This window comes from Peromyscus maniculatus, chromosome 3 (assembly GCF_049852395.1).
Source record: "Peromyscus maniculatus bairdii isolate BWxNUB_F1_BW_parent chromosome 3, HU_Pman_BW_mat_3.1, whole genome shotgun sequence".
Taxonomy (NCBI): Eukaryota; Metazoa; Chordata; class Mammalia; order Rodentia; family Cricetidae; genus Peromyscus; species Peromyscus maniculatus.
The window spans coordinates 105,641,658-105,668,573 of NC_134854.1; the positions used below are offsets into that span (position 1 = coordinate 105,641,658).

At 44.6% G+C, this 26,916-nt stretch overlaps 2 protein-coding genes across 15 annotated transcripts in view; one reads left to right on the plus strand and one right to left on the minus strand.

Moving 5' to 3' along the window:
* Window positions 1-10,519: 10,519 nt before the first annotated feature.
* Window positions 10,520-26,366, plus strand: Nagk (N-acetylglucosamine kinase). 6 transcript variants are annotated; one of them, XR_006070449.2, is made up of 12 exons: window positions 10,520-10,658; window positions 12,133-12,217; window positions 12,369-12,467; window positions 13,148-13,289; window positions 14,104-14,214; window positions 14,834-14,946; window positions 15,612-15,699; window positions 16,476-16,573; window positions 16,966-17,044; window positions 17,762-17,980; window positions 25,704-25,939; window positions 26,240-26,366. XR_006070449.2 is itself a non-coding variant. In XM_042273534.2 (11 exons), exons 1-10 carry the CDS (start codon window positions 10,630-10,632, stop codon window positions 17,947-17,949), a joined length of 1,032 nt encoding a protein of 343 aa, XP_042129468.1. In that variant the 5' UTR covers window positions 10,520-10,629; the 3' UTR covers window positions 17,950-17,980; window positions 20,766-23,529. The 6 variants fall into 6 exon arrangements, 3 of the variants coding, with proteins under 3 accessions (XP_042129468.1, XP_006991582.1, XP_076423146.1); XR_006070450.2 differs by lacking the exon at window positions 10,520-10,658 and adding an exon at window positions 10,836-10,982; XM_042273534.2 differs by lacking the exons at window positions 25,704-25,939; window positions 26,240-26,366 and adding an exon at window positions 20,766-23,529.
* The window catches only part of Paip2b (poly(A) binding protein interacting protein 2B), a 32,730-nt gene continuing 27,387 nt past the window's right edge, over window positions 21,574-26,916 (minus strand). For 8 of the 9 annotated variants that reach the window (XM_006991516.4, XM_042273537.2, XM_042273535.2 and 5 more), the window contains 2 exons: window positions 25,737-25,913; window positions 21,574-24,488 (listed from right to left, as the gene is read on the minus strand). In XM_006991516.4, coding sequence (XP_006991578.1) covers window positions 24,432-24,488; window positions 25,737-25,913 — 234 coding nt within the window. In that variant the 3' untranslated portion in view covers window positions 21,574-24,431. Of the gene's footprint in view, window positions 24,489-24,517; window positions 25,914-26,916 lie in introns of those variants that run through there. The other variant, XM_042273536.2, reaches the window with a different exon arrangement.

Here is a 26,916-nt window from a genome sequence, read left to right on the forward strand (position 1 = left end):
TCTACAGAATATTTCATCCAAACACAAAAGAATATACCTTCTTCTCAGCATCTCATGGGATCTTGTTTAAAACTGACCACGTACTTGGTCACAAAGCAGATCTCAACAGATACAAAAAAAAAATATTAGAATAACGCCATGTATCTTATCAGATTGTATGTGATAAAGTTTGAATTTAACAACAACACAAATTACAGAAAGCCTACAAACACATGGAAACTTAACAACTCTCAACTGAGTTACCACTAGGTCAAGGAGGAAATACAGAAAAAAATTAAAGACTTCATAGAATTAAAGGAAAATAAATGCACAACATACCCAAACTTATGGGACACAATGAAAGCACTCCTAAGAGGAAAGTTCATAGCACTAAGTGCCTACATAAAGAATTTGGAGAAATCTCACACTAGCAACTTAACAGCACACCTCAAAGCTCTAGAACAAAAAGAAGCAAATTCACCCAGGAGGAGTAGACTGCAAGAAATAATCAAACTCAGGGCTGAAATCAATAAAATAGAAACAAAGAGAACAATATAAAGAATTAATGAAATAAAGAGTTGGTTATTTGAGAAAACCAACAAGATAGACAAACTCTGTCCAAACTAACCTTAGGCAGAGAGCGAATATCCAAATTAACAAAATCAGAAATGAGAAGGGGGATATACCAACAAACACTGAGGAAATCCAGAGAATCATCAGGTCATACTTCAAAAACCTGTACTCCACAAAATTAGAAAATCTAAAAGAAATGTATAATTTTCTTGATAGATAACACATACCAAAATTAAACCAAGATCAGATAAACAACTTTAATAGATCTATTATCCCTAAGGAAAAAGAATGAGTTATTAAAAGTTTCCCAGAAAAAAAACAAAAACAAACAAACAAACAAAAAACAGGACCAGATGGTTTCAGCTCAGAATTCTACCATAATTTCAAAGAAGAGCTAATAGCAATACTCCTCAAATTGTTCTGCACAATAGAAACAGAAAGAACATTGCCAAATTCTTTTTATTGAGACTACAGTTACTATGATACCCAAACCACACAATGATGCAACAAAGAAAGAGAATTACAGACCAATCTCTCTCATGAACATTGATGCAAAAATACTCAATAAAATACTGGCAAATCAAATCCAAGAACACATAAAAAAATCATCCACCATGACTAAGTAGGTTTCATCATAGATATGTAGGGATAGCTCAACATATGAAAATCTGACAATGTAATCCACCATACAAACAAACTGGAAGAAGAAACATCACATGATCATCTCATTAGATGCTGAAAAAGCCTTTGACAAAATTCAACACCCATTCATTAAAAAGGTCATGGAGAGATCAGGGATACAAGCAACATACCTAAACATAATAAAATCAATATACAGCAAGCCAACAGCCAACTTCAAATTAAATGAAGAGAAACTCAAAGCAATTCCACCAAAACAGGAATAAGACAAGACTGTCCACTCTCTCCATATCTATTCAATATAGTACTCAAAGTTCCAGCTAGAGCAATAAGATAACAAAAGGAGATCAAAGGGATACAAATTGGAAAGGAAGAAGTCAAACTTTCATTATTTGCAGATGATATACTAGTATACAAAAGCAACCCCAAAAATTCTACCAGGGAACTCCTACATCTGATAAACACCTTCAATAATGTGGTAGGATACAAGATTAACTCCAAAAAAATCAGTAGCCCTCCTATATACAAATGATAAATGGGCTGAGAAAGAAATCAGAGAAACAATACCCTTTACAATAGCCACAAATAATATAAAATATCTTGGGGTTAACTCTAACCAAACAAATGAAAGACCTATATTATGAGAACTTTAAGTTTTTAAAGAAAGAAATTGAAGAAGATATCAGAAAATGGAAAGATATTCCATGCTCATGGATAGGTAGGATTAACATAATAAAAATGGCAATCTTTACCAAAAGGAATCTGCAGATTCAATGCAATCCCCATCAAAATTGCAACACAATTCTTCACAGGCCTTGAAAGAACAAAACTCACCTTCATATGGAAAAACAAAAAACTCAGGATAGCTAAGACAATCCTGTGTAATAAAGGAACTTCTGGAGGTACCACCATCCCTGACTTCAAGCTCTACTATAGAGCTATAGTAATAAAAACAGCTTGGTATTGGCATAAAAACAGACATGTGGATCAATGGAATTGAATTGAAGAACCTGACATAAATCCACACACCTATGAACACTTGATTTTTGACAAAGAAGCCAATATTATACAATGGAAAAAAGAAAGCATCTTCAACAAATAGTGCTGGCATAACTGGATGTCAGCATGCAGAAGAATGCAAATATATCCATATCTATCACCTTGCACAAAACTCAAGTCCAACTGGATCAAAGACCTCAACATAAATCCAGTTACATTGAACCTGATAGAAGAGAAAGTGGGAAGTAGCCTTGAATGCATTGGTACAGGAGCCCACTTCCTGAATACAACACCAATAGCACAGACATTGAGACTGACAATAATTGGGACCTCCTAAAACTGAAAAGCTCTGTAAGGCAATGGACACAGTGAATAAGACAAATGGCAGCCTACAAAATGGGAAAAGATCTTCACCAACCCTACCTCTGACAGAAGGCTGATCTCCAAAATTTATAAAGAACTCAAGAAATGAGACATTAAAATACCAAATAATCCAATTGGAAAATGAAGTACAGATCTAAACAGAGACTTCTCAACAGAAGAATCTCATGTGGCTGAAAAAAAATTAAGGAATTGTTCAACACCCTTACCTATCCAGGAAATGCAAATCAAAACAACTCTGAGATACCACCTGTCAGAATGGCTAAGATAAAAAACATAAGTGATAGCTCATGCTGGAGAGGGTGTGGAACATGGGAAACACTCCTCCATTGTTGGTAGGAGTGCAAACTTGTACAGCCACTTTGGAAATCAATATGGCAGTTTCTCAGAAAATTGACAATTGATCAATCTACCTCAAGATCCAACTATACTAATCTTGGGCATATACCCAAAGGATGCTCAATCATAACACAAGGACACTTGCTCAACTATGTTCATAGCAACATTATTCATAATAGCCAGAATCTGAAAACAACCTAGATGCCCCTCAACTGAAGAATGGATAAGGAAAATGTTGTACATTTACATAATGGAGTAATACTCAGATGTAAAAACAAAAAACAATGATCTCATTAAATTTGCAGGCAAATGGATGGAAATAGAAAAAAAATCATTCTGAGTAAGGTAACCTAGACCAAGAAAGACAAACATGGTATTACTCATTCATAAGAATATTAGAAGTATAGGATTGCTGGGTGGTGGTGGCACACGCCTTTAATCCCAGCACTTGGGAGGCAGAGCCAGGCGGATCTCTGTGAGTTCAACACCAGCCTGGGCTACCAAGTGAGTTCCAGGAAAGGCACACAGAGAAAGCTACACAGAGAAACCCTGTCTTGGAAAACAACAACAACAACAACAAAACCCAAAACAAACAAACAAACAAACAAAAAAAGGAAGTATAGGATAACCAACCTACATTCTACAGTCCCAGGGAAACTAGATAAGGAGGGCCCAAAGAGGAATGTATGGATTTCCCCGGGAAGGGGAAATAAAAGAGATCTCCTGGTAAAGAGGGGGCCGGGGAGGGGGTGATAGAAGGATGGGAACTTGAGGGAGCAGTTTATGTGGGCTGGGTGTGGAAGGTTGATTGGAGTGGGACAGAGGGTGAAAGTAAGGAAAGAGACTTCTTGATGGGGGTGGGAAATTCTGGATTAGGGAGAAACCTATTGCCAGGGAAACCCACAAGAATCCAAAGATAAACCCAGCTAAGACTCCTTGCAATAGCGGAGAGGTTGGCTGAACTGGCCATCTACTATAATCAGATTAGTGAATACCCTAAACACCATTAGAGATACTCTATCCAGTAACTGATGGAAGCAGATGCAGAGATCCACAGCCAAGTACTGGGCTGACCTCTGGGAGTCTTGCTGAAGAAAGGAAGGAGTAATTGTATGAGCCAGGGGGGTCACGATGGAAGAACCCACAGAAACAGCTGACTGAGCTCATGGTCTCTGGACCAAACAGTTAGGGAGCTTCCTTGGGCCGACCTAGGTACTCTGCATGTGTGTGATAGTTGTGTAGTTTGGTGTTTTTGTAAGGCTCCTAGCAGTGAGATCAGGACCTTTCCTTGGCACTTAGCTGGCTTTGGGGAACTGTTCCCAATGCTGGATTACCTTGCTCAGCCTTGATCAAAGAGAGGTGAAGCATTTATCTAATTAATCCTTAACAATAAAAAATCAGGAGTCAAATATTGGAGTAAGAACCTGAAAGATCAGAGAAGCAGGGAGCAACATTAGTCACTTCCTACCTCTACTGTTCCTCCATCCAGAAGGGCTAAGGTCCCCTCTCAGCCTTGCCTTACTATTTCCTGTCTCCTCTCTGTCTCCAGTCCTCCAAATCTTTATGGTTAATTTTGGTCAGCCAGTGGCTGGCTCTGCCTTCTGACTCCAAACAAGCTTTATTTATCAGAACACATAGTATCACATAACATTTCCTCCTTTTTTGTCTAAACAAAAAGCAAAGGCTTTAACTAACATAGTAAAACTATATACAGTAAATACAATAACTATATACAAATATATACAGGCAACAATTAAATTAACAATGTCCAGTCCATTTGCATTTGACAAATAAGAGAAAATACTCCATTATCTATCCTATCTTGGTGAGTCCAAAGTGTTGTACATAATTCACTTTCTATCCTAACTTGTATTATGAACCCCAAACTATCTTTTATGACTCTCAGCCTTATTCACTTTATACCTCTTTTGTGAGTTTCTTTTCTCAACTTGGTAACAAGCAAAACTATAACTATCTAGTCTTCAGCTCCATCAGAGACTTGAGAAGGATATATTACCTGAGTTAACAGGAAGTGCAGAGCAAACAACTTCCAAAACTAAGAAATGACAGAAACAGCTGGTTTCCTGGACAGTCACCCAAGGTTCCCCATGTTGGAGCATCCATTTTTAGCCTACAAAAACAACATTTGCATTACATGTCTGTAGAGAACAGCAGAAACAAATATTTGTGAAGATTTATGAATTGTTATCCTGTTGGGAATGTGATGTATCAATAGGCCAATTTACTCTTTTTCTTGGGATATTTTTCTCTGGATGATTTGTCCTTTTTCTTCAGATGTCTCATTTGTCCAGTGGTCTTCAGATTCCTTAATTGGATGCCTTTATTCTCCTGGAAAGACAGAAACAAAACCCTGCCCCAACCCTAACTTCGAGGAGTTTCCCTTTTGGCAAATTATATCTAATCAAATGAAAAGCACTTCTTAGTCTTGTAAGTTAGTTTAGATTGAATGGTCATGCTGTTTGATGAACTATCGCCTCTTCTAATCAAGGTCTCTCCTGTTCGAATCTAATCTTTATCAATTTTGATGGTATCCATAGCTTTTCTTCTCCTGTGGAAACAAAAGCAAAACCTCTTCACCAGTGTAACACATATCCTGATTTCCATTCTGAGGTCAACACATCTTTAAAGTATACAGACTGATTTAATTCAGCAGTTTTTTTCTATTATCCAATGTCTCTCCGCAGCTGCCATTCCTTTCTTATTAGCATTTAGAAAATTTAAAGTTAATAAAGCATTGTGCAATCTATCTCTAGAGCTAGTCTCTGTTACCCCTTTCTGCTTAATAAGCACATTTTTAAATGTATCATTAGATCTTTCTATAACTGTTTGTTTTGTAGGTTTGTGTGGTATACCTGTAAGATGCTTTATGCTATAATAAGTAAAAAACTGCTTCATTTTCCCTTGTTCATCTGCATTCATTAGTCTAATGTGAGTCTTTGTCACACCTTCTGCATACTCCAGAAGGCAGAGAGACCTTCTTTTTTAGTTATCTCCAGAAAAAAAAAAAAACATTGTTTCTAGGAATGCCTTGCCTACAATCCCCATTGAAATGACCTTGCTTGCCACAGCCAAAACATTTAACAGTTTGTCTTTTCTTCAAACCTTTAGAGTTTACTTCTATTAAAGTTGCATCATAGGTATGAGATCCATTATCAGCCATATTTCTAATTCACTCATCTATTGGTGCCAATCTTGCCTTTAGTGGCCTGATCACCTTTTTGCATCCAGAATTAGCATTTTCAAAAGCCAAAGATTCAATTAATAGTTGTCTGACTTCTGAATCTGATGCTATTCTATTTACAACTGGGGGTCAATCTTTGCAAAAAAAAAATCAGTGAAGGCTTCTTTTGGGCCTTGTATAATTTTAGTAAATGATTCAGAACTCTTTTCTGGTTCTTTAACCTTGTCCAAAGCATTTAAGGCTGCTAACTGACACAGCACCAAGGTGTGGTCATCAAACTCAAATTGCCTTTGCAATTTGATGCATACTGGCCTTCAACTAGCAATTGATCTTGGGAAATATTAATACCTCTAGCCCTATTTTGTTCTATGGCCCTAGCTTCCTCTTTCCACCATATTTGCCATTGTAACTTCGGACCAGCTTCCAATGTCACTGATGCCAAATCTTTCCAGTCTTGAGGGATAATTCTGTTCTGAGTTGATCATGAGTTTAATATCCACTTCACATAAGGTGAATGCATACCATATGAAACAACATCTTCATTAAATCTCCTCAAATCTAATATTTCTAAAGGATTACATTTAACTTCTCCATAAAAATAAGGTTGGTTTTCTAATCACCTTGGGCCACCCCTCTCTAATTTTATAATGTAATGGTGAGATTGGTTCTCCTTCAAATTCCTTTGTCTTCATTTAAATATCTCATTGTCTGTTTCAGTAAGTTTTTCTAAGGCTTGTAACTTATCAGTCAAAATTGCATTATTTCCTTTAGTAACCTTTTCTAAGGCCTGTATCTTGACACTGATATCAACCAATTTTTTAAGGACTAAAACAAGAATTACCAAATAGATAATGATTATAATTGACATTATCTAAGTCCCAACTATGTTAATTATCCCCTCATTTAATTGTTCCACTTTCAAACCATCCATTGTAGAATCATACAGAGACCTAACTCCCTCCATCATAATATTGTTTCCCACTTTTAACGTGGGAATACCTCTTTTCCCTTTTTCTTCTTTTTTCAACTAATTCCCCCTTTTAAGAATCCCAAGTTGTCTCACCAAATCTGCTGACAATGACAGTGAAGTGTAAGGCTAGTACATCTGGGTGGAGAACATAGACAGTGCACAGCCTGGCTGAAGACAGCTACTTCTGATCCTGTACCAGCAGCTTAAGGAGGGACCCAGGGAAAGCCCATAACTCCCGTGAAAAGGAGCCAAAGAGTCAGCTGTCTGAAAGGCAGAAACAGGAATGTGTGAAAGCAGCATGTGTGACAGGTGGGAAGGGAGAGCACAGAGCTGCCTGAAGGCAGAGCTGGCCAGTGGTGAGGGGCTGACTCCAGTGGTGTTTGGAGCCCAGGCACCTGTGGAGTTTGGGGCTTGAGGAGATTGCTGTAGAGAGGTTGCAACAGAATAAATCCCAGACTCACTCAGAAGGCTTGGGGAAGAAAAGGAAAAGCCAGTCAGCAGCAGGTGCTGCTCCCACATGTAGCTCCTGCAGGGGTGGGCAGCTGCAAAGCCACAGGCAAGTGACTATCTCGTGAATTTGTGCCCCAAGAGTTGGACCTCAGATAAAGCATTTATCTAATTAATCTTTAACAATAAAAACTTGAGAGTCAAACATTGGGGTAAGAACTTAAAAGATTAAAGAAGCAGGGAGCAGCCACCAGTCATTTTCAACTGCCACTCCTCTCTCAGCTCTGCCTCACTACTTCCTGTGTCCTCTCTGTCTACAGTCCTCCAAACCTCTATGGTTAATTTGGGTCAGCTAGTGGCTGACTCCACCCTCTAACTCCAAGCAGGCTTTGTCAGAACACAATCAAAATATCACACAACAGGGAAGAGATTGGTCCTAGCTGAACTTGATGTGCCACGCTTTTCAAGCCCATGAGAGGCCTGGCCCTTTCTGAATGAAGGAGGAGTGGGAGGAGAGAGGAGTAGATGGGAAGGGTGGGTGCTACCAGGAGGTGAGGAGGGAGGGGAAACTGTGTTTAGTATATAAAATAAATGGGAAAAAAAAGTAATTTAAATACGATACAATAAAAAATGGCAAAAACAAACAATAACACAAAAGCATACTTGAGTATTATCACAAATAGGTCCCCACCCTCATCACACTAGCACAAAAAGGAAATTCCTCTTCAAAATTTACCAACTTCACATTTCTGCTAAAACCTCTGTTCAGTCTGAACCCAATGCAATTAGCTGTGTGATTCTAAAATTGTTTTTGGATGAAATCTTTTCCGTCTTTGATGTACTGTGAATGGAAATGTCTCAAGTGGGCATTAAGACCCTCCTTCTAGTTTCTCTATCAGGTAGCAATATTGTTTTTATTCTTGGGTTATTTGGTGTTTTACTGACTCAAATAGGGAAGAAATAAATTACAGAGTCCACTCATTAATCTTAAAGTATGCCTACACCAAAAATTTACATCCTAGCACTTGGGAGGTGGGGGCAGGAGAACCAGGAGTTTAAATTCACCCGTAGCCAGAGTTAGTTTGAGGTTAGTTTGGAATACATGAGACAATGTGTGTCCACCTTCCCAACTCTTTACACCAAAACTCAACCAGAGCCAATTAACTGTCAGGGAAAGAGGATACTAGTTAGGAGATTTTTCCACAGGAGGCAGGCACGGAGGGCAGAGGTTGGACAGGTGGCAGGCTAGCCCTACGGAGGCTCCATCTGATGTCTCAAAGAAATGTTAAGGGCAGCAGACAGTGCTCTTGGCTATCGAAGCTGCCCCTAGCTGCTGTATTTTATAAACGGCAGGAGTCACAGCCGGGCGTTGGTGGCTTTAATCCCAGCACTCGGGAGGCAGTGTTGTGCTCAGATCATGACCCCCAGAGAGACCACTGAGGACTATCGTGCCAGAATGCAAAAGCAAGGTTTATTTCCATTACAAGTCACGACAGGGAACTCATCTCAAGCACTCACTGGCCACAGCGCAGTGAGGCAGGGAGGAGTTGCTCTTTCTTGGGGAAGTTTGTTTTTATAGGCAAACCCCACAAAATTTCTTAGAGGGGAGGGGGTTAGTACGGGTCCATCCTTGATTGGTCCAGTTTTTCCCGGGGCCTGGACTTTGTCTTATTTCAGCTTATCTGTTTGCCCTGTCAGGAGTTTTACAACCCATCTCCGGGGTCTGGTCATGTTATCTCTGGTCATGTTATCTCCAGAGAGCATCTTGTGGTTAATCGGTCACCACCAGACATCCTGACTTTGTTCTTTTGAAAACACCTGACTTCACCCTCTCCAGGAGGGGGAAACTGACTCAATTCTGTTTATTTTAAGATATCTCAAGGCCAGGCGGTGGTGGCGCACGCCTTTAATCCCAGCACTCGGGAGGCAAAGCCAGGCAGATCTCTGTGAGTTCGAGGCCAGCCTGGGCTACCAAGTGAGTTCCAGGAAAGGCACAAAGCTACACAGAGAAACCCTGTCCCAAAAAAACAAAAAACAAAAAACAAAAAACAAAAAAAAAAAAAAAAAAAAAAAAAAGATATCTCTTCCCTCAGCTCTTCTGGGTTTTGGGGGGAACTGTGTCTGGACCTTTGGTGGGGGCCTTTCAGGCAGAGCCGGGCAGATCTCTGTGAGTTCGAGGCCAGCCTGGTCTACAGAGCGAGATCCAGGATAGGCACCAAAACTACACAAAGCCATCTTGAAAAACCAAAAAAACAAAAACAAAAACAGCAGGAGTCACACCATACGACAGGGCCCACGTGAGAGGTCTATTAAGGAAAGGGGAGAGAAGGGGGCGCTAACGGGCCAAGAACCACCTGGAGGAGCCTGAGGTGGCACATGGGAGCCACTCTTCTGCCAGACCTGATGGCATCTTGCTCCTCTTCCATTGCACATTTTAGAATTAGGGGAGGGTGGTGTTCAGAAGGTGAACTCGGGTCTGCGAATGGCAGCTTTTTGCAGGCTGAGCCAGAATGGTGGTGTTCCAGGCCAGTCTGGGTTACACAGAGGAGATACTGTCCAAAAAGAACAGGCTAGGCTCAGTTCCCCTGGAGAGCGGTTGCCTGACATGCACGGAACCTTAGGCTCTAGTGAGCCCCACCACCGCTAGACCGATGCTGACAGCAGCCTGGGGCCTTTCTGCCCAGTACCTGCTCAGTGCTCAGCTCAGGGTAGACCTCAGGCTGCGCAGCAGGGGGCTAAACCTTGGCTCCCCGCCCTGGTCCTCAGGCATTTCCGCCAGACTCTGAGCACGCCTCGGCATGCGCCTGCGCCTGCGCCTGCGCGCCCCATAATTAACCGTGCGGTTGCCGGCTGCTTCCGGCGTTCCCTCGCACACCTTCCCAGGCTGGTCAGTCGAGGTTCGGCCTCCTCCGCGTGGAAGCTCAGGGGCTGGAACCGAGCGGGCTAGAACTGGCCAACCACAGCGACAGAGGCCGGGCCGTTCGGACCCTGCGCGTGCGCGCCGAGGTCACATGACACGGGGCGGGCACGGGGCGGGTGGGGAGACTCGACCCAGTGAGAGGGAGGTTGCCTCAGAGGGACCTGCGGTGGCAACTGTACCATGGCCGCGCTCTATGGCGGCGTGGAAGGGTGAGTGCTGGACGGGCCGAGGCTGTCCCTTAGGGAGCGGCGGGTCGGGGGGCGGCCGCCTGCTCCACGTCCGGAGCCTCCGGGCTCCACGGTGCGACCACGCCCCTCCCGGCCGCCACCGTCCCGCTGTCTTGGGTCTAAGAGTTGTACAGAGCTGGGGTCAGGTGGGAAGTTGCCGGTCGCGCGTGGACATGGGAAAGAGGCGGAAGCCCAGACTGAGATCTGTGGCCAAGGGAAGCCGGGAGTTGAGCAGACCACCGTCTTGTCCTGGTGACTGGGACCCTCCGCCGCTGCTGGTTCCCACAGTCTCCTGTTGAGAAACTGGTCTGTTGGATTTTGGGTGGTAGCTCTGCCGGGCATGGCTTTGGGTGCGATGTCTGCCCTCTCTGGGCTTCAATTGCCACCTATGTAAATCAAGAACAAGGGTGAGCAAGATGGTGATTTGGCCTGTCCCCTGCGCATGATAAACTTTTTTTGTGGATCTGGGTGTGTCAAACCAGGACATGCTACGGGAGGGTCTGGTATCATTAACAGCTCACTGCTGACTTACCCTTAAAGTGTCTCCGTGAATTGCTAAGGTGGATGGCCTCTGGTGTTTTTTGTTTTGTTTGTTTTGTGACACCTTAAAAACAAACAAGGAAAAACCCTTAGCGGAATGTAGGAGTTTGCACTTAGCCTTGTTATAGTCATCTGGAAGGTAGAGCTTAATTTTCCCTAGTTTGTCAAGAAGTGATTTTGGATTCTTAGTCTGCTGTCTCGTTCGTTAATATCCCCTCCGAACTTGATTTCCTCTTTGAGTTGGATCATCGAGTTTTACATTCCAGGAAGTGCTGATCAGTAGGACATCGCCCCCTCCGAATGTCACTCTTCCTCTACGCCACTTAACTCCTGAGGGTTTAGTTGTTGAGGTCTGTATAAATTTCTCCCTGCCTGGTGATCATTTCTCCTAAGTGTCCTGAAGACCCTGGTGACAGGAGATGGGTCTCGAAAGTGGCTCTCAGCTGGTGCGAGAGGAGCAGGGGTCTGCTTTTCTCCTCTGATGAATTTACCCTAAGTTGCTTTGGCCGGGCCCTGGGCCGGTTAGGATATGGAATCGCTCAGGAGTTGTACCTAGTGGAGCTCATAGTGAGAAGCAGACACGAAACAACCTAATGCACTCCTAATTCAGAGCAGTCCTGCTAACCAGGGCTTACTGATGTCTGGAGAAGCCCCCATCAGACACGTTGTAAGGTCTAGGGGATGAGTGAGTGGGGTCTTGTAGGGGAAGTAGGACCTACAAGGAGAAAAGGAGCAAGGCTCCATTTCCCTTTCCAGAGTGTGGCAGACACGAAACAGGTAGGTTTGGAAGTAGAGGTTGGGTTTGCTAAAGCTGTCTCTCCCCCAGACTCTAAAATAAGGGACTGCTGTGCAAGCTTGGCTCTGTCTGCAGTGTTAGCAGGACTGAGTCGCCTCCCTCCCCGCTTGTGTTTTATAGGGGAGGCACACGGTCCAAAGTCCTTTTACTTTCTGAGGATGGGAAGATCCTGTCAGAAGCAGATGGACTGAGCACAAACCACTGGGTAAAAAGCCATCCTGAGGGGACCAGAGGGCTTGGTTCTTATTTAATGTGCTGTAACTCCTGTTCAGCTGGTGGCTGGGCCTCTTAGCAGCTGGTAGTGGCAGTACAGGTCCTGCCAGCCTTTTTAACTCCTCCTTCCCTGTTGGGGCCAGCTGATTGGCACAGACAAGTGTGTGGAGAGGATCAACGAGATGGTGACCACTGCCAAACAGAAGGCTGGAGTGGATCCTCAGGTACCCCTTCGAAGCCTGGTGAGTCGCCTGGAGCTGGGGCTAGCATCAGTGCTGAAGCAGGTGGCCAGTAGGGTTAGATGAGGTTGATGATGAGAGGAAAAGGTCTCTAGGGCCAGGACCCTCGATCTTATATAGCTGAGAATGTTTTTTAAGAGCATGGGGCTCCAGAGACCCATTGGTACCTTGATTTGAATCTCAGCTTTGCTACCCAGTGTAGTGTCCCTTAAATCAGTCACCTTCTCTCAGCCTCAGTTTCCTCATTTTGCAAATACAGATACTAAGAGTTGTTGGGAAAGTGAGATAGTGAGATTGTATTCCAAAATGGTCAGCACCCTGTAGCCTGGAGGGCTCTTTAAATGTTAGCTCTTCTTCTCCCAGGTTGCTGTGACTGTGGCTACTTCGCAGATGTGCAAGGGAGATATGCAGGCAGTTGATCCCCTGAATGTCAAGCCAAGTTGCTTTCTCCATATCCTCTCACCTTGCTCCTTTGCCTGGGTCTTCCTTTCTTCCACTCTTTCCTAGGCCAGGCTGTCCCTGCAGGCATGGCCTTCTAAGGGCTTACCGTGGTGGTGGGGGGCTAGAGTGGATGAGCAGAGTATAGCCGTATGGGTGTCAGGAGGAGAGGGGTTAAGAAAAGAGCTGGTCTGGGGCTGCTCCCTCCTTTCTCTGCTCAGCTGTCCCTCTCCCTTGTGGCCTAGGGCCTGTCCCTGAGTGGTGGGGAGCAGGCGGATGCAGTGAAGCTCCTGATAGAGGAGTTGAAGGGCCGATTTCCCCACCTGAGTGAAAGTTACATTATCACCACTGACGCAGCAGGTTCCATTGCCACAGCTACACCGAATGGTGAGGATGGGAAGGGGGTGGGGTTGAGAATGAACTGTCCGATGGAGAAAGCCCCTTACCTACAACTGGCACAACTTCTCTTACAAACATCTGGAAGGCAGCCACTGTTATTCTGTCCCAGCTGTCCTTTCCTGGACATATTAAAACCCTTGCTAGACCAGGGACCAGGGACATAGGAGGAAGGAGGGCAGGATAAGTGTCTGGGTGGGAAGTGAGGGGTGGAATCTCTGGGGGCAGAAGATGGCGGGTACTAAAGAGAAAGTGTAGGACTCGGTGGGTATGGTAGTATGCTGGTATATAACTGAGTCTCACCAGGCATGTCAGTGAACACCTTTTACTCCAGCAAGTTCAAGGCCAGCCTGCTCTACATAAATAAGTCCTAGGTCAGCCAGGGCTACCTTATGAGACCATCTCAAAATTGAAACTGGCTTAGGCTCTGACTTTTGAGAGGCCTTCCATCTTTGAGAAGTTGTGGAAGGGTTTTCACTTCTGTAGAAGTGGGAGTGGCTGGCTGTATGATTTAGGGTGTTGATGATGGTCACTGTAAGAACAGCGTCTGCCATAGTCTCTGGCATTAGGTACTCAGTAAACCAAGATCATTTGAAGTCTAGCTGGCAGGGAGCCATGTTCCCCTGAAAAGATGCAGATTTGTGTTCTTCCTCCATCCCCTGGACAGAAGCAAGTGGGCTGTTTGCTCTGGGAGGTGGGTGGTGATCCCTCCGCTGTGGGGCTGGTTTCTGTCCTCTTTTGCAGTGGGAAGCTGCTGCTCTATGCAGGCTCTTGGCCACACTGAGCCCCCATCCCCTCTCCCCAGGTGGGATTGTGCTCATCGCTGGAACGGGCTCCAACTGTAGGCTTGTCAATCCCAACGGCTCCGAGAATGGTTGTGGTGGCTGGGGCCACATGATGGGAGATGAGGGCTCAGGTGAGCACACGTAGGGCCTGAACATACCCCCTCCCTCTCCCTGCCCTCTCGGTCCCTAAACCAAAACAGATGTTCCTAAATAGCTCCTAAACCTGTTTCAGAGTACTGAGTAGTGATAGGAGAATCACAGTTACCGTCTTGCTCCTTAGTAGCCTCCCATGCCCAAGGTTCAGTTTATGGCTTGGTGGTGCAGCCTACTTCTGTTGACTTTTGGAGACCTAAGGGAAGGATTCAGACTGAGGGTTAAGGCCATAGGTGTCCAGAGATTCTCTGCCAGTGGGAAAGGGGTCTGGAAACACTGCCCACTGACACTACTTTTAGGGCAGCATGTATACATTTCTTTGGTGGCTTTGGGGTCCAGCTCATGATGTATCTGCAGCTGTGTATGACAGCTCACCACCCTTGTCTGTGAATGGGAGCCAGTGTGACAAGTTTACCTACTCAGTCTTTCCACCAGCTTTCCCTTGTCTGGGTCTGCCAGATAGTTTGGTTAAAAGCCCCCCTCCTACTGGGAGCCACTGATTGATCACTGACTTCTAACTGGGCTTGGGCTTGAGACTTCTTCTTGGTGAGGAGATGGCCTGTGATTGGCTGTCTTCTTTGCCCTCTGCTCCTGCAGCCTTCTGGATTTCACACCGAGCCATAAAAATTGTGTTTGACTCCATGGACAACCTGGAGGCAGCTCCTCATGATATTGGCTATGTCAAGCAGGCCATGTTCAACTATTTCCAGGTACTGCCTACCCCACAGTCATGTACACCTAGTGTAGGACACTGGGGAATCCACAGGAGAGGCTGCAGGAGAAGGGGATGGGGGTCTCCAGGTGGTCAGAACAGCAACGTGGAGAAGTGACAGGGAAACGACAGGATTTAGAGTAATGTGGCAGTGTGTTCAGACCAGTGTGGGTGCCACTGCCTCTTAGGAGTTTCAGCATTTTTGCAAAAATGTAAACAAAGCCAAATGAGACAAGTGTATAAAACACTTCGTAATGTTTCTGTAGACATATTTATCCCACCTCCACTAAAATGTACTCTGGAGAATCTGTATTTTTGGGGACTCAGAAGGGGGATGTGTTAGATTGGTGGCGGTGGAGGAAGACAGTTTGGGAGGTGAATCCATTTCTTGGTTGCAGCACTTCTCAGAACCCTGGTTTGCTACTCTGAAGTAGGGACTGTAGGGACTGCTCTTTAACTCAAGCAGTCTTTTTAAGAGTTCTTCAGTGAATTTGATCTTGAAGACAAAACGACTCAAGTGATAAATCTCAAATTCCTGTAATTTTTAAAGCTTTAAAAGTCTCAAAATATTTTGGTCATTCCAATGGACACACTGGGAAGGCCACTTGGGGTGACAAACTAGGGGTCTTCTGTGTCTGTTGACTGCTTGTGTCTCCTCCTCAGGTGCCGGATCGGCTAGGAATCCTCACCCACCTGTATAGGGACTTTGATAAATCCAAGTTTGCTGGGTTTTGCCAGAAAATTGCAGAAGGTACTGCAAGTGCCGGCTTGTTTGTAGCTTGGTTCCACAGAAGCATGTCTAATGGGAGGGTGGCGCGTGGTTAAGCCTGTGTGCTGGTGGCTGGCTCACCAAGTACCCTGGAGTCTGTGGCTCAACTTGGTGTGGTGGATAGGGCGAAGGTGGGACCAGACAGCACTGGATTGTCTTGTGTTTCTCTCCCTGGTGCCCATGTGGCTGATGCAATCCACAGGCCTGGGTTTGAGAACCTGAAGTGTGTCTGGTGGGCAAGTTCACAGAAGCAGGGATTGGAAAGTTCGGGCAGCTTGTATTGGCTTTGGGAGGAGCCTGCCTGTCACACCTTGTTTTCAATGTGAGGTCTGCCCCCCTTTAACTTGGATTCCTTGGCCCCAGGACTTATCTTAGAACTAAGGCTCGAAATACCAGCCAGGATGGGGCTGGCCAGCAGCACACTTTTGGAGTGCTGGTCACCAACAGGGGTATCAGCAGTCTTCTCAGGGTTCCTTGTCTGTAGGGCTGATACACAGCAATATGGTTTAATAGTTCACTGGAGTCTAGTCCTACTGCTCTGGTGGGGTGGGGGAGGATCTTCTCAAAGCTTAGTGAGCTGCTTCGGGCAGGGCACTGGAAGAGGAGGTATCTGGAATGGTGGGAAGAGGCTTGCTTTACCAATGTGGGCATCCAACCTAACACTGACTTGGCCTCTGCCTTACGGAAGGGAGAGAGCGGCTAGAGTAGATAGAGGCTGCTTCCTGTGTTCTCCAGCCCCTTCCTCTTCCATGCTCCAGGTGCACAGCAGGGAGATCTCCTTTCCCGGTACATCTTCAAGAAGGCTGGGGAGATACTGGGCAAACATATTGTGGCAGTTTTGCCAGTGATTGACCCGGTGAGTTGAAGCAAAACACCAAGGTGGGTGGCAGCTGGAGGAGGTCTGGCCCTTGGCCTAGGGTGGTGAGACTGCCCCATCAAACTCTATGTGCTTTGATGCATCTGAATCTGTAGAGACTGACTTCACGTGGTGCTTGTCTTCTAGGCTCTCCATCTTCCTACTCAACTTCTTCCCAATTGACCATTCCTTTCCTCTTCTCTGCCTTACTTCATGACTTCCGTTTTCCTCCTTGCCGCTCCTCCGTCCCTTTTTTTTCCTTGAGTCCACCTTTAGTTTCCCCACTAGAGGGAGAGTGTCTTGGACTGAAGTGGGTCTGAGGAAACATCCCAAGGTCCTGACAAGCTCTACTAGGGTCAGCTTGCAGTGTCCTATTTCTGCCTTCTTCCCAGGTCTTGTTCCAAGGGAAGCTTGGCCTCCCCATTGTGTGTGTGGGCTCAGTGTGGAAGAGCTGGGAGATGCTGAAGGAAGGTGAGTCTGCATGGGCATGTGTGGGTGAAGACAACAGATACAGCTGGAAAGGAGGGTGGCGTGGGGTCAGCGCCTGTGACCCCCTCCTGGGGTATGTGGTTGTTAAACCTGTGCTCTACTATAGAGCTGTACAGCTCTAGTTCTTGAGCTGGTGAAAAGATGTTCTATTCCAAGTGATGTATTCATCACTTTTGAAGATTTATTTACTTTTATGTTGTGTGGGTATTTTTGCCAGCATGTCTGTGCACCATGGGTGTGCAGTACCCAAGGAGGAGTAGAAGAGGGTTGTCAGAACTGGAGTTACAGGTATTGTGAGCCACCATGTGGGTGCTGGGTACTGAACCCAGGTCCTCTGAAGAGCAACAAATACTCTTAACCACGGAGCCATCTCTCCATCCCCTTATAGCTCAGGCCAGTGTGTGATAACCTGTGGTAGCCTTAGTCACCATTCTGGTCAGAAAGAATTTAGCATGGCAGCCTCAGCTCAGCCAGTTGCAGGGTTTACATTAGACTCTGAAACAGCTCAGGGTCCCTACCAGATTCTGGCACCAAGAAGTTGTGGGTGTTGCATGCTCTGGAGTTGAGTATGGGTTCCTTGGGCTGCTGGTCCCAAGACCCACAGCATCTTGGTGCCTCTGTGCTGGATGCTTGGGCATGGGGTCTCCAGCATCTCCACTGAAGCCCTAGCTGCTGATCTCTTCTCTATGTTCTCTCCAGGCTTTCTCCTGGCACTGACTCAGGGCCGAGAGCTGCAGGCCCAGAAATCCTTTTCCAGCTTTACCCTGATGAAGCTACAGCATTCTTCTGCACTGGGAGGTGCCAGCCTAGGAGCCAAGCACATTGGATACCAGCTTCCCCTGGACTATAGCATCAACGCCATTGCCTTCTTTTCCTATACCTTCTAGGGCCTGCACCCCCTCCCCCATCCAGCTGACAGTAAGTGTTAGAAGAAGGAGCTTTTTTGTTGTTAAAAACATACATGGAAGAAAATAAATGCACTTTACCCCCTCCCTAGTAGGATGGTATCCTCAACACATTGCTGTGCATGTCCTCAGCACTTCCAGCAGGTTAGCCTATCAGGTTCTGCGTTGAAAGATACACTCCAGGTGATTGTTCTGGTGCATGCACCTACCAGGCTTTTAAGCATATAATGGCCCCGCACTTCCCATTTCCACACCACGTGCTTTGGCTGCGAGGAGCTGGGACCCAGTTTCCTCTTGGCAGAGTTACTATTTCTTTCTTTTTTTTTTTGGTTTTTCGAGACAGGATTTCTCTGTGTAGCTTTGCGCCTTTTCCTGGAACTCACTTGGTAGTCCAGGCTGGCCTCGAACTCAGAGATCCGCCTGGCTCTGCCTCCCAAATGCTGGGATTAAAGGCGTGCGCCACCACCGCCCGGCTGAGTTACTATTTCTTATGATGGAACTAAGTTGTATCCATGCCTACCTCCCAGGGAATGACCCAAGATCTATCACATCCTCTCCCAAGGTTCCCAGTAGGATTTAGGGGACAGTACAATCCTAGTCTCAGTTTTGACTTAACCTTGGATTTGGGAGCTGTAGGTACACAAGGCATTTTATTGTTTCTTGTCTGAATGAATCCCTGTGGGCCAAGTAGCCTGCCTATTCCTCACTGCTGCTCATCTGGCTCTGGTTACAGTGGGACACTTCCTTCTCAGATCTTTATAGCGAGGCTGCTGCTGCCAGCCCTGGGGGGAGGGTCTTTCCTCTGGAGCTAATCCTTCTAGGAAATACTCTTGAAATGCCCAGAGACACTGTCATTCCCAGTACCAGTTGGCAACTAAGATTAACGAGGTCTGGATGTGCACAATGCTAGTTTTAACCTCTGGGTTCTGTTTTCCCTCTCTTCAACTCCGGCACAGTATACCTGTCCATACAGGTGGAAGGAGGGAACCAGGTTGAGCCAGGAAGGTGCTACCTCAGCATCTCAGCAAGTGCATTTATTCTCAGTGAGGTTTTAAACAGATGCCATTTGATTTGTAGAGCAAAACTAACTTTTCAGTAATCCCTCCACCCCCACCTCACCCCACACTTTTGGTGTTTTTAGGAAAATTGTTTTAAGGTTTCTGTGGTAATTTTATGTTTGGGTGTTCTGCCTACATTTATGAACACTGTGTGTGCACCTGCAGGGACCAGAAAAAAAATCAGATCCTGTCTGAGACTGGAGTTTCAGATGGTTGTAAGCCATCTGGGAATTGAACCAGGAACAACCATGCTCTTAATTGCTAAGCCATCCCCCCCAGCTTGTTTTTTAGATTTTAAAGGCCCTGTGAGCTTTTAAACATTTGCAACAGGGACTAGAGTCTAGAGTCTAGACCTAGGTTTACTGGAGGTGCCAGGCAGCCTGGGCATCAATAGGCTGCTTTGCTCCACTGGCTCCTCCATCTCCACTTTGACCCTCTTTCCTCTTGTGTACATCACCACCTCAAGAGTCTAGCATGGTGGACAACGCCAATACCCATGGACATGACTAGAAAGTTGCAGTCTTCAGCACTGATTCTGAGTGAAACACTCATGTAGTTTCATTCCTTGTCCACTTGTGCTCATTATTAAATGGGCCTCAGATGCTTCAAAGGTCTCAGAGAACTTGCCAAAGTAGATAGAGGTGGAGAGCCAGTAGAGCTGAGGAGGCTGAAACCCAAGCTTAAGGGGCTCTCTTACAAAAGTGCAGCGTATTCATCAACAGGAAACAGCTCAACATTGAAAGAACACCTCAAAAAAGGGCCAAATTAATTATAGTATTTGATACCACTGACATGAAATGTCCAGAAAAGGTGCATCAGCCACACCAGGGCCTGGGGACCAGCATATGAGAGAGCTGACTGAGAGAGACAAATGTGGTTGTTGCTACAGCGCTAAAGGAAATTCTTAAACTCAGTGACTTAGAGACACTTAAACCCGGTGAGTTTCATGATTTGTATGATAGGCATCATTAGGGAACTACCCCAGTTCAAAGCTGCTTTTTTTTTAGGGGCCCAGTTTGTACTTTTCAAGTACTACTTTATTTTTATTAACTTATTTATAGACAGTCTCATTTATGTAGACCTGGCTAGTCTGAACTCTGTGTTGGCCTCAAACTAGAGATCTACCTGCCTCTGCCTCTTCCCAAATCCTGATATTAAAGATGAGTACTGCCCACAATCTTTCTGAAGGCTCACAATTGGCAGGACAAAATTCTGTTTGTGTGTTTATAGAGCAAAACAAAAGTTACTACTTTACAGGAAATACATATGATAGTTAAGGGATATAGTTTGCTGTTGGAACACTTCCTCACCCCTGCATGACATCTTCCATTTAACCCCCAGCACTAAAACAATTTAGTAACAGTACAATATTAAGCTACTTAGGACAAACAGGTGGTCCACACCTATAATCTCAGCACTGGAGAGGCTGAAGCAGGAGGATCAGAGGTTTAAGTCTAGTCTGGACCACAGAGCAAGATTATGACTCAAAAAAAAATTTTTTTTAAAAATATCCTTACCCAGGGTAAGGATAGCTTCAGTGGTAGAATGCTGCCTAACTGTGTGAGGTCTTGAGTTTGATCCTAAGAACTACCCCTCCCCTTGAAAAAAATCTTAATATTATTAAGTAACCTGGAATGTTTATTCATTTTAAAATAAAAGTAGTCAGGTAAATTTGGAAGAAAGCTCAGCAAATTTTCCATTTAAATTATACTTTTATTGAATTTCTTCCTGTTCCCCAAGAACAGGAAAGGAAGTGTGGCTCCTAAGCTTGACATCTTGAAGAGTTCAGTGTGTCTTACGACCTAGTCCTGACTCCCAGGGAACAGAAACGTCTGGGGTCCAGCAGTGTGTTGGCTGATGAAAGCAGAGGACAGGTAGTATGTAGTCTAATGTGTCCCTGGGTAGATTCCTGTCTGTTCCCACCACTACCAGCGACTTCTTGGAAGATTAAACATGGGAAAAAGAAACCCACTCCTTCCAGATTGTGACCTATCTAAGTCTGGTGACATCCTCCAGGTAGCAGAATGGATTTTGGAAGGTGCTCACACCCACTGCACTGAGCTATCCCAGAACTGACCATTCCTGGGGGCAACGAGTCTTATGGCAATTGTGAATGGACAGGTCATTCAGGGTCCCTGCTTCACATCTCAGCATCCTTTCTACTCTCCCTACTTGATAAAACTAGTGCCTCCCACCCTTGCTCTCTCTCCCAGAGGAGAGTGGCTGGGATAGGCTTTCCCACCAGATGGGTACCTCCAACTTCTAGTTAAACTCCTATTCTTAACATCCTATAAACCTAGACTAATAGCACGTAATACCAAAACTCTTACTGAAGAGATCTGTCCCCTCTAGCAACAGGGGACAAACTCAGGAAGCCAGGCAGTCACATGCTTATCGACCACAGCCCCAATCAAGAGGTTCACTCTGGCTGTCCCCCTTTCCCAGCTCACTCATTGAAGGTGCTGATTTGCAGAGCTGTTTACCTGCATCTTAGTCTCTTGAAAGTCAAAACAATAAACCCTTGACATAACAATTATATGGAAAATGCTTAGTAGTTCACTAAAAACATTTATTTTTAAGACATGGTTAGCCTTACAATCTTAATGAAGCAATCATAGCTCTTCTGACTTTGGAAATAGGGGTGCTCCCAAGACCCAGCCTCTCTCACAGGTCTGGAATGCAGCCTGGTGTAGTGCTTACATAGCACATGTGAGATCTTAGTTCAATAAAAAAGATCCAATCTTTAGACTATTTTCTGGCTTGCTTATATGACAACCAAAAGTCAGGTACACTATAGATAGAAATTGGCCCCAGACCCTGAGCTTTGTACCCTAGTACCCAGGCTTTGGCTACCTCCATAATTTCTTATGCAGTCCAAAATGCCTGAAGAGACATTCCTTTATTCCTTCCCCCTCCACAAAAGAAAAGTTATAGAGTCAAATAATCACAATTAGAACTCAGTCTAATAAATGAAGACTGGGACCAGCCAGACCAGCAACTATTAAGAACATTTTCTATTGCTGTAAAAATTCTCAAAGGGGAAACAAAACCCACAAAAACCCAAAACTCTTCTGCTAAGCTGGCAAACTCGAAGGTTGAGCCTGAGGTCTGGGGGCACAATTATGCTACTTCACAACTTCGAATGATAGAGTTGGGTCACAGGAATAAGTCATTCCACATATTACTAAGGACCACCTACCTCACTGGCTGTATCCCAAGCCTGGAGTCAGCATGCTGCTCTGAGGTGGACCCAACACACCAGCGCTTGCTTTCAGGTACACCCAACAGCACTCTAGTAGTATTAACCAAATGCACCCTCGAAACCAAGACAGAGATTGACATCCAAGTAAAATGAGTCAGCACAGCAAGAGGGGAGGTAGGCCTCTGGGACCACACCTAGCAGCTTGGCTTCTAAAGGGCAAAACTTTAGGATGGAACAAAACCTCAGGCTTGCATAGGCTTCCCAGCCAAGTACTCAAAGAAGGGTACACTATATTCAGGTGGAGATTCTCAAGGATATTCCTGTAATCCTGATACATTCTGATCTCCATCAGCCTCGTGGAGACTGCAACAGAATCTTTTTATGCCCTACCCATACCCTTCTCCTTATTAGAAGTGAAAAGCCAAGCTAAAAGATGAAGCAGGAATAAAGTCCTCCCAGATGACTAGGAGTTCCTAGTTTCATTCTCTTGAGGGAGAAGCTTTGGGAGTCAATATGTGTCTGGACATACAAGTTCCCTGAGCTACTCACTATGATGTGACCTAAGGGAGAAGGCCACTGTCACAAGATGCCATCCTATGAGACTTAACAGGAAAAACAGGGAAGTTTGTGTTTAACTGCTGGGGCTGTTTACAAGTCAACAAGGGAGGGTTGAGAACAGCTCAAGGGTAGGACTAACCTGGCAAAAGTGACACTCTGGGTTCTATCCCTGGAACCAAAACAAAATGGAAAGTCAGAAAACTAGCTCATGAAAAAGGGAAAAGTTTCAACTTTCCAGACTCAATTCGTTCTTCCAGTCTCTGCCCACCTCCACATGCTGAACTGATAAGAATGGAAGCTACATGATCTTTCCAGACCTAACACACAGCACAGGAACAGCACTCTCAGGCCTCTCCAAATCCCTTGTCCTGGGAGTACAAACAGGACAGGACACTTGTTCTTTCACCCTCAACACTACCACCTTTACCTCTACTCACAACAGCAGCTCCCAGTGGAATTCAGTTCCACAGAGTATCAACAAAACCCTAGTGAGTTACAGGGAGAACTAAGAGTACACCCAGCCAGGCCCATGAGGACAAAAAAAGCTAGTTTGTGGGAGCAATAATACCCATTAACAGCTTCAAGGAGCTTTGTTGTGTTCTCAGGCATGACTCCTTAGCAGCTTAGTTTCTGGGAATCACTCTGTAAGGCAGGAGAAGCACCCAAACTGAGCTGAGAAGCTTACTAGTATTTGGAAAAACGTATTTCCTTGAAAAAAAAAAAAAAAAAAAAAGCAAACAGAAATCTTTGAGAGAATTAAGACACTGTAAAAGCCAGGTATTTATGGGACTAAGGAAAATAAAACAAAACTGTCCAAAAAGATTCAAGATGCAACTAACCCAACGAAAGGCCTGTCTCAGACTTCGGCTAACAGTGTCTTTTAGAGCTGTGAGGGAAAGAAGCCAGGAGTAGCCCCTATATGGATCGTGAAGGCAAAGTGACTCTATGTGACCTTGACTTGTAAATGATAAGTGACAGCTACACACCTATGATCAACACCAGGCCAGCAGCAACGAAATGACAGACACCATCTAGCCCTGCTCTTCTGATGTACAACTTGCATCCATCCAGAGTTACATTCATCCAAGAACTTCCAAATCTGTGTTTTCTTGAGTAGAGTTCAGGCCAGGAGACAAGGGCTTTGTGGGCCACTGGTACCCCAGTTCACTATGGAAATGTCAGGGGTTGGAGAGCTGAGTGTTGCATCTGGTTTACATCTCCTGTTCTGTTCTTCTCTCTTACCACTCAGCTGCAAACTCCTTAAGCTCTCCAGATGCCCTGCTCCTGGTAGGTACACAGCAGGGAGATTACTTCTTAAATACTGTTTTCCTTGGTCAGCTTATTTTGTTTGAATGCAGACAGAACATTCCTTACAAGGGAAAAACAACTCCAAAGAACTTCTCAAAAATAAAAAAAAAAATGGGAAACTGCTCTGAACAAGTCAGCAGAACAGAAGAGCCAAGTTCAGAGGGCTTGGAGAGTAGTACCTCGCACATTAGTTACTCACAGTATCCAGTTAAACCACCTTCCCAACCCAACCCGCCCTGGCCACACACCCTTGCCACCCCCCTTCAGCTCTGCCTTTTTGTGCATTGCTGACCCCAGGTATGGGGACAAGACAAGTCCTTCTGGAAGCTTCCAACAGCTCAGTACTTCACTCCTGGAATAAATTCCTTGGCATCTGGATTCAGGTTACTTTTGCTCTGAAATAAGAATCAAGAGAAAACATATCTCAAAGCAAGCTGTACTTTATTATACTTTTCATGTTTAAAAAAATTAATTTAGCATACAAAATATTGAGTTTCACTATAACATTTTATACATATGCAATACACTGACTTTGCTGATACCTGCCTCTTATCCCTCCCCATACCAATGGCCATCTTTCTACTTTCATGTCATATTATACTTTAAAACTTATTTTCAGGCTAGGGATGTAGCTTATTGGTAATGTATTTGCCTAGCATGTACAAGGTTCAAATCCCCAGCCCTGAAGAAAGATGAAAGTACAGGGAAAAAGAAGGGAAGACAGACAGGGACTGGGATAAAAATGCCAAATCATTTAAAACTTTGTTTTTGCAGTTCTAAGCTGTAAGTGTTCCACAACTGAGCCACACCCATAGTACCCTTCCTGGTAAGCCTCGGGAAAGAAGGAAGATTCTTAACACCCTAGGCTGTCACTGAATTATTCTCAGAGGCTCCTCCCTCTTTCTTCCCACTCCCAATTTCAGGATATTCCCCTGAATGACATTCATTCCAAAATAGCACTTCAAGCCATTGAACAGATTAACATGGTAAAAAAACAATATTCCAAGCCAGGTGGGATACCAGAACCTCTATTTTTCTCATCTTTCTGTGACCCTTGCTGGTCTTGTTGAGTCTTGGCTCACTGCAAGGCACTAACATGGTAAAAAACAATATTCCACGAAGCCAGGTGGGATACCAGAACCTCTATTTTTCTCATCTTTCTGTGCCCCTTACTGGTTTTGTTGAGTCTTGGCTCACTGCAAGGCACAGCCACTCAAAGCTATGTGGGAACCACAGTGCTTATAGGATTCCAGCCACATCAAAATAAAAGGCAAGGAACTCACTTCTCTGATTCAACTGAACTACAAACTGGCCTGTCAGGAATGTGTTCCTTCTAATAGGAACAGTTTTCCTAGCAGACTGAGAGTACATTAGATACAGATAGAGAAAGAGAAAGACAATTATCAAGTGGTCCTACTGAAGCCCAACTCAGACTTCTAATCTTATCCCAGTACAGAGCATCAGGGTAAATGAAGGCTGATGACTACAGTTTCACAGAGCTGGAGGCCATTTAAGGGGTGAAAACATGGCAGCTGAGAGGCTCCAGAGATCTGATGTAGGGTGTTGGGCCACACAGGCATCTACGACTCTAAACACTATATTGCTTACAGGATGTCACACGTGGAACTACTGAAGGCTCTTACCAAAATGTCTTCAGATTCGTGACTGTCGCTGACTGATAGTCCATTTAACTGCTGCTGTAAGTGTCCCACAGCCTGAGGCAGGTCTCGTGCTGGGATGAACCAGTCCTGGTCTTCTTCATCCAGCATCTCCTGGAAGCAGCGGTCCAAGAAGTCTTGCTCCTGCAGCTCTTCTTCTACCTGCCAAGAGAGGGGAATACTCAGAGGTACTATCCCAAAGGATGATCCCTCTGGGGTCCTCAGCCCTTCAGAGGTCCTCACTCTGCAACTCAGAACCATGAGCAGGAGAGCTAATGATGCTTCTAAGGACTATTGTGGTTTAAATGAGAAACGTTCCCAATTGGCTCATGTTTCTAAATACTTGGTCCCTAGTTGGTGATGTTATTTAGGGACATCACAGAACCTTTATGAGGTAGAGCCCTGATGAAGAAAGTATATCAGTGTGGGCAGGCTTTGAGATTTATGGACATACCCCATTGTTTTTTCTCTCTGCTTCCAATTTGCAGATAACATGTAATCAGCCAGCTTCTTGTTCCTGCTGCCAATGCTTATCTGCTGCTCAGCCCAGCCATGATGGACGTCACTGGATCTCCCCTAGAACTGTACGCTAAAATAAACCCTTTTCTTCCCTAAGCCACTTTTGGTCATGGTATTTTATCACAACAACAGACAAGTAACTGATCTGATAAAGAAAACATGATTTTAGTTACTTAAAATGGCAGAAAATTCAAGTCTTCATAAATCTTTATGGGACACTTTTTTTATTATTACTTTTGATTTTTTATCTTGCTTTTTTTATTCTCTACTTTTACAATGGTATGGAAAAATCATTTTATAGCTTGAATTCTTTCCTTGATCTTGTTAAAAGCATTCTTTCTAGCCAGATGTGGCAGCATGCTTGTTATTCCAGCACTTAAAAAGCACAGACAGGTGGGTCTCTGTAAGTTCAAGGCCAGCCTGGTCTGTGTTGTAGACCAGCCAGGGCCACATAGTGAAACCCTGATTCAAAAGAACAAAACAAAATTCTTAAATTTCCCACTTTACAAGGAACATGTAAAAAACAAAGGAAGTATGTAATTGGTCTGCTTCTTGGTTACTGAAAACTAAATCAAAACCAATATTAGCTCATGACCCACTTTTTTAGTAATAACCCCAAGGCAGAAAAAAATACTTTTAGAATCTT

What these genes read in the sequence shown, in the direction of transcription:
- Nagk (XM_042273534.2), top strand. Translation starts at nt 10,630, where the DNA reads ATGGCCGCGCTCTATGGCGGCGTGGAAGG. An exon ending in AGGTACCCCTTCGAAGCCTG is followed by an intron (nt 12,468 to 13,147) that starts GTGAGTCGCCTG and finishes CTTGTGGCCTAG; the next exon opens with GGCCTGTCCCTGAGTGGTGG. An exon ending in CTGGGAGATGCTGAAGGAAG is followed by an intron (nt 17,045 to 17,761) that starts GTGAGTCTGCAT and finishes TGTTCTCTCCAG; the next exon opens with GCTTTCTCCTGGCACTGACT.